Source organism: Pongo pygmaeus, chromosome 6, assembly GCF_028885625.2.
Source record: "Pongo pygmaeus isolate AG05252 chromosome 6, NHGRI_mPonPyg2-v2.0_pri, whole genome shotgun sequence".
NCBI classification, from domain to species: Eukaryota; Metazoa; Chordata; class Mammalia; order Primates; family Hominidae; genus Pongo; species Pongo pygmaeus.
Window position 1 is genome coordinate 53537288 of NC_072379.2, and position 6808 is coordinate 53544095.

General features: G+C 49.5%; 1 protein-coding gene across 2 annotated transcripts in view; it reads right to left on the minus strand.

The window, feature by feature from the left end:
• The window catches only part of FKBP9 (FKBP prolyl isomerase 9), a 49183-nt gene extending 43908 nt beyond the window's left edge, over positions 1–5275 (minus strand). The window contains exon 1 of one of the 2 annotated variants that reach the window (XM_054495864.2): positions 4863–5275. In XM_054495864.2, coding sequence (XP_054351839.1) covers positions 4863–5083 — 221 coding nt within the window. In that variant the 5' untranslated portion in view covers positions 5084–5275. The remainder of the gene's footprint in view (positions 1–4862) is intronic. The other variant, XM_063667404.1, reaches the window with a different exon arrangement.
• Between the last annotated feature and the right edge of the window lie 1533 nt (positions 5276–6808).

Below are 6808 nucleotides of genomic sequence, written 5' to 3' on the forward strand. Positions count from 1 at the left end.
CCAGCCTGGCCAAGGTGGCGAAACCCCATCTCTACTAAACACACAAAAATTAGCCAGGTGTGGTGCTGCACACCTGTAATCCCAGCTACTCAGGAGGCTGAGGCACAAGAATTGCTTGAACCCAGGAAGCAGAGGCTGCAGTGATGTGAGACTGCATCACTGCACTCCAGCCTGGGCAACAAAGCGAGACACTGTCTCAAAAAAAAAAAGAATGAATAAATGAATGAATATACAAAATGAAGTTGACCCCGTTATTGAGTTCATGATTCTTTTATTTAGTTAGTTAGTTTTTGAGACGGAGTTTAGCTCTTGTTGCCCAGGCTGTAGTGCAATGGCGCGATCTCGACTCACCGCAACCTCCACCTCCCAGGTTCAAGCGATTCTCCTGCCTCAGCCTCCCGAGTAGCTGGGATTACAGGCATGCACCACCACACCCGGCTAATTTTTTGTATTTTTAGTAGAGACGGGGTTTCTCCATGTTGCTCAGGCTGGTCTCCAACTCCCTCAGGTGATCTGCCCGCCTCGGCCTCCCAAAGTGCTGGGATTACAGGCATGAGCCACCACGCCTGGCTGAGTCTGTGATTCTTTTAGAGCAGTGGTCCCCAACCTTTTTGGCCCCAAGGACCAGTTTCATGAAAGGAATTCACTTTTTCCATGACCGGGGTTGGGGGATGGTTTTGGGATTATTCAGATACATTACATTTATTGTGCACTTTATTTCCATTATTATTACACTGTAATATATAATGAAATAATTATACAACTCACCATAATGTAGAATCAGTGGGAACCCTGAGCTAGTTTTCCTGCAACTAGATGGTCCCATCTGGGGGTGATGGGAGACAGTGACAGATCATCACGCATTAGATTCTCATAAGGAGCACATAACCTAGATCCCTCCCATGTGCAGTACACAATAGGGTTCATGTGCCTATGAGAATCTAATGCCACTGCTGATCTGACAGGAGGCCGAACTCAAGCAGTGATGTGAGCAATGCAGAGACACTGTAAATACAGATGAAGCTTTGCTTGCTCACCTGCTGCTCACCTCCGGCTGTGCAGGCCTGTTCCTAACAGGCCACAGACCACAACAGGTCCGTGGCCCAGGGGTTAGGGACCCCTGTTTTTTTTATTTATTTACTTATTTATTTATTTTTGTAAATTGATATCCCATTTCAGTACCCCTGTTTTAGAGCAATGGTTCTCAAAGTGTGGTCTTCAGACCAGTGGCATCAGCTGGGAACTTGTCAGAAAAGCAAATTCCTAGGCCCTATCCCCAGAGCTACTGTATCGGAAACTGTATAACAGGCTCTCTATGTGATTCAGAAGTATATGCAGTTTAAACACTACTGTGCTAGAGCATCTGGAACTCTGTATACCCAAAAAGGTATGTGGTAGACACATAATAATATTTATCAAAAGACAAGCCTGGACCTTGGGGTCTGCAGACACACCCCTGAGCTCCTCCCTGGTGAATTTTAGTCATCCTTGGGTCTTATCCCTGCCATCCCAGGATTCCATCCTAACCTCCCCCACACACAGACACACAAACATATAGTTAAGCCTTCTCTGTGCTTTCATAGCTACTTACCTTTCTTCTATCATATACGTGGGTGGACTACAGACCATAGATTACGGCCATGAACTACCTGGGTTCAAATCTCCACTCAACCACTTAGCAGTTATGTTCCTTGGGCAAATCATTTGAACCTTCTGAGCCTCAGTTTCTTCATTTGTAATGAGGTACCTACCTCACTGTCTTGTGAAGTTAAACAAATTATTCTAAGATTAAATGAGTTAACATATGTGAAGGCACATGGTAAGAACTATGTGTCAACTCTATGAGAGACAGAGTGTGCGCTACTGTCTTACTGTACTTATCACACTATGTTGTAATAGCCTAGGCTGTAACTGGTAGGGATGGGGAAGAGACATACTAGACTAGGACTAGTCTCTGTCTTGAAGGATAGACGCTGAAAAATGTTTGATGAATGGATGGTAGATCCTCCATGCTCTTTCAACTGCCCTACACTGCCTCACAGTGGCTGCCGGCCCTAGAGATGTTCTAGATAGTAGGACAACTTATTCTACTGGAATTAATTACCATCAACTCAAGCAAGAAATTCTTCCCTATGAAAGAAGCACATGAAAGAAGATACACAAATGGTCAATACACACATGATGCTCAACATCGTTAGCCATTAGAGAAATGCAGATCAAAACCACAATGAGATATCATTTCACACCCACTAAATGGTTATAATCAAAGACACAGGCTGGGCATGGTGGCTCATGCCTGTAATCCCAGCACTTTGGGAGGCCGAGGTGGGCAGATCACCTGAGGTCAGGAGTTCGAGACCAGCCTGGCCAACATGGTGAAACCTCGTCTCTACTAAAAATACAAAAATTAGCCAGGCGTGGTGGCAGGCGCCTGTAATCCCAGCTACTCAGGAGGCTGAGGCAAGAGAATTGCTTGAACCCGGGAGGCAGGGAGGTTGCAGTGAGCTGTGATCGCACCATTGCACTCCAGCCTCGGTGACAAGAGCGAAATTCCGTCTCAAAAAAAAAAAAAAGACAAGTACAAGTGTTGTTGAGACTGTGGAGAACTATGAACCTTCATACACTGCTGGTGAGAATGTAAAATGGTGCAGCCATTGTGGGGAAACAGGTTGGCTATTCTTCAAAACGTTTATAACATAGGTGCCATAGGACACAGCAATTCCAACTCCTAGGTATATATCCAAAAAAAGGAAAAGGTACATCCACACAAAACCTTGCACATGAATGTTCATAACATCATTCATGATAGCCAAAAAGTATAAGCAATCCAAATGTCCATCAACTGATGAATGGACACAATGGAATATTACATATACAGCCACAAAAAGGAACGAAGTACTGATATACTTTACACCATAAATGAACCATGAAAGAAGCCAATTATACAACGCACCTCAAATTATATGATTCCATTTATACAAAATGTCCAGAAGAGGCAAATCCATAGAGACATAAAGTGGATTCGTGGCTGAAAGGGACTGGAGGGCAGTCTAACTGGGGTTGGGGAGTGACTGATAATGGGTCCAGCGTTTCTTTTTTAGGGGTGATGAAAATGTTTTGGAAATAGCTAGTTGTGATGTTTGCACAACTCTGTGAATATACTAAAAAACACTGAATTGTACACACCAAATGGGCAAATTGTATGGCATTATATCTCAATAAAGCTGGGTTTTTTTTGTTTTTTGTTTTTTTTGAGACGGAGTCTCGCTGTCGCCCAGGTTGGAGTGCAGTGGCGCGATCTCGGCTCACTGCAGGCTCCGCCTCCCAGCTTCACGCCATTCTCCTGCCTCAGCCTCCCGCGTAGCTGGGACTACAGGTGCCCGCCACCTCGCCCAAGTAATTTTTTGTATTTTTAGTAGAGACGGGGTTTCACCGTGTTAGCCAGGATGGTCTCAATCTCCTGACCTCGTGATCTGCCCGCCTCGGCCTCCCAAAGTGCTGGGATTACAGGCGTGAGCCACCGCGCCCAGTCTGTTTTTTTTTTTTTTTTTAAAGCAACTAAAATAGTAGTAAGAATGACCATTTCTAAGCGCTTGCTAGTGCCACATACTATGCTGAACAGCTTTTGTATATTAATTGTCTGGAACTTCAAAAAAGTCAAGAGCCTACAAAACATTCATAATGACCCTAGGCCTTGGGGCACATAGCAGGGGCTCAACAAATAGCTCTCTCTGCCTGACCTAGTGATTCACGAAGGGAAGTGCTGGCACAGACCAGGCTTTGTAACAAAAGCCTTGGCGAGGAGTAGCCTGGTGCTGGACGAAGAGAGGCCTGTTAACCCCGAACCTAAACTGGAGGGAAACTGGAGAGCGGTGCTGTCATCCTGAGGCAGAGCTGAGAGAAGGAGTTTTGGGCCTGGTATAGGGCCTGGTGCAAAGCAGAGTGACGGTCCTGGACTACCTCCTGCCCACGAGAGGTGTTGTATTGTGTTTTGTTTTTTGATGGGATCTCTCTCTGTCTCCCAGGCTGCAGTGCAGTGGCACGATCATAGCTCACAGCAGCCCCAAACTCCTGGGCTCAAGCGATCCTCCCGCCTCGGCCTCTCAAAGTGCTGGGATTACAGGCGTGAGCCACCACGCCCAGCCCCAAGAGTGGTTTTTGTATGGCAGGAAAGGAAGGGCAGTGGTAGTTGCGCGCACAAACTGGAGTTGGATTAAACAATCTGACTCCATTGTTTAAACACGTTTCTTAGCCTCAGTTGCTTGTTACCTTACTGATAAAATGAGGGTAGTGATAGTACCTACCTCACAAGACTGCTGTACAATTAAATGAGTTCACTACAATATGGAAAGTACTTAGAACTACACCTACACATTGTTAACAGCTCATTGTATGTTTGGGGCTGCTAGCCTCTTCATCATTGTTCTGTGTGAGAAGCACCATCTGACTAGATTCCCAAGAGAGCGGAGGGAAGGAACAGGAAAGGGAGAAGAGAGGCAGGCACGAACATCCACTCTTGGGGGTCCAGTTGTGCAACGTGGCCCCCACTTACACTGATTATTTTACACTGATTTTGCGTGTATCCATGCGCTAGGAGGAAAGGGAGGACGTGGTCTGCCCCAACCCCGCTGCTCAAGGTCCTCCAAGGGCCCAGTCTCCGGCTGGCGGCCTAGAGCACGTGAGGGCCGGGAGGCTCACCCGCGGCGGAGGGTCTGGGGTCTGGGAGGATCTGGGCAGCGGAAGAAGGGAGGAGCGCGGATGCACTGGGCGGAGCTAGGGGAGGTCCGGCAGGAGGGAAAGGCCTGTCTGGAGAGAGGGACGCGCATCCGCTGAGGCCGCGCCGGGCGCCAAGGGCGCGGTACCTGGAGTCGAACTTCTGGCCGTCGGGGAACGTCCCCACGTAGTGGTAGCGCACGAAGTCGCCGCTGCGCACGGTGCGCGGGCACTCGTCGGGCACGAAGCGCCGCTCGATCTGCAGCTCCGCGTCGGAGCCCAGGCCCGCCACGGGCGCTGCCTGCCCGGTCACCCAGAGCAGCAGCAGGAGCAGCGGTGGCGGCGGGGGCCTCCAGCCCCGGAACGCCATCGGGGCGGCGAGGAGAGTGGCGCGGACGCAGCGCGGAGCTCGGGCGGCAGGGGTCGGCCTGGGCGTGCGGCCGCGTTTGCAAACGTGGAACGGTCTTCTGGCCCTACCCGGGCTGCGGCCGCCACCCCTCTCCCCCGCCGCCCGCCCCACGGCCGCTGCTCGAGGGGAGGAGCCCAGCCTGGCCGCGCGCCGAGGGCGGGCCTGCGGCGCCCTGCCCCGCCCGGCCTTGGGAATGTGCGTGCCGCAGCGGGGAGGGGGGCTGGGAACTGCAGTGGGGACCAAGTCTGGGCCTAGAGAGGGCGTGTCCCCGAGCGAGACACTGTGATCTCCGGACAAGGCTTTGGCCCAAAGTCGGAAGAGAAAAGCGCGTACTGCCCAAGCCCACCCGCTGGTCTCCGCCCGTCCCTGGAGACACCAGGTTTGGTGCTGTGAGGGGCTCCTACGTGGCCGTGGATCTAATTTCCCCTTGCTGCTTTGGAGAGGGAGGGAAAATTAGATTTTATTTTTTTAAGCTTAGTTACAAGGGTATGGTCTACCTTGAAAGAGACCGAAACCATCCTTCAGGACTTTTTTTGTTTGTTTTTATACTACTTAAAGGAAAAGGGAGGCCGGGCGCCGTGGCTCACGCCTGTAATCCCAACGCTTTGGGAGGCCAAGGCAGGCGGATCATGAGGTCAGGAGATGGAGACCATCCTGGCCAACATGATGAAACCCCGTCTCTACTAAAAATACAAAAAAATTAGCCAGGCGTGGTGGCGCCTGCCTGTAGTCCCAGCTACTCGGGAGGCTGAGGCAGGAGAATCGCTTGAACCCGGGAGGCGGAAGTTGCAGCGAGCCGAGATCGCGCCACTGCACACCAGCCCTGGCGACAGTACGAGACTCTGTCTCCAAAAAAAGAAAAGGGAGGCATGTATTGCGAGAGTCTCCCGTGGCAGTTGTCTAGGCAAAAGTTTTAAGGCACCGTGAGGGTCCTCCAAGCCATCAGTGGCCGCACTGTGAGCTGATACTTGCATTCATCCCACAAGCTCCCATATACCAGCCTATGCCAGGGAGGACTTCATCATAGAGACCCAGATGCCACAGGAATCCATTAGAGTAATCAGATGCACTTGGAATTGGAATTGGGTGTTATAATTTATTAAAATTTTGGAATAATGAAAGCAAATCACCAACGCTTTCTCAACTGGTTTTGGAAGCAAACACAATTCTGATACCAAAACCTGGCAAAGAGAGCAACAAAAAAGAAAAAGAAAACTGAAAAAACAGGGCACGATCTAATTTATAAATATAAGTGCAAAAATACTGAATAAAACGTGATAAAATCGGATGCAACAGCATATTAGGCCAGGTTCAGTGGCTCACACCTGTAACTCTAGCACCTTGGGAGGCCGAGGTGGTTGGATCACCTGAAGTCAGGAGTTCAAGACCAGCCTGGCCAACATGGTGAAACCCTGGCTCTACTAAAAATACAAAAATTAACAGGGTGTGGTGGCACGGCCTGTAGTCCCAGCTACTTGGGAGGCTGAGGCATAAAAATTGCTGGAACCTGGGAGTCGAAGGTTGCAGTGAGCCGAGATTGTGCCACTAAATTGCACCACTGCACTCCAGCCCAGGCGACAGAGTGAGACTCCGCCTCAAAAAAATTAATTAATAAAAAATAAAAAAACAGCATGTCAAAGGAAAAATATACCATTACATGGACTACCAAGGTGAGCTTCTGCAAAT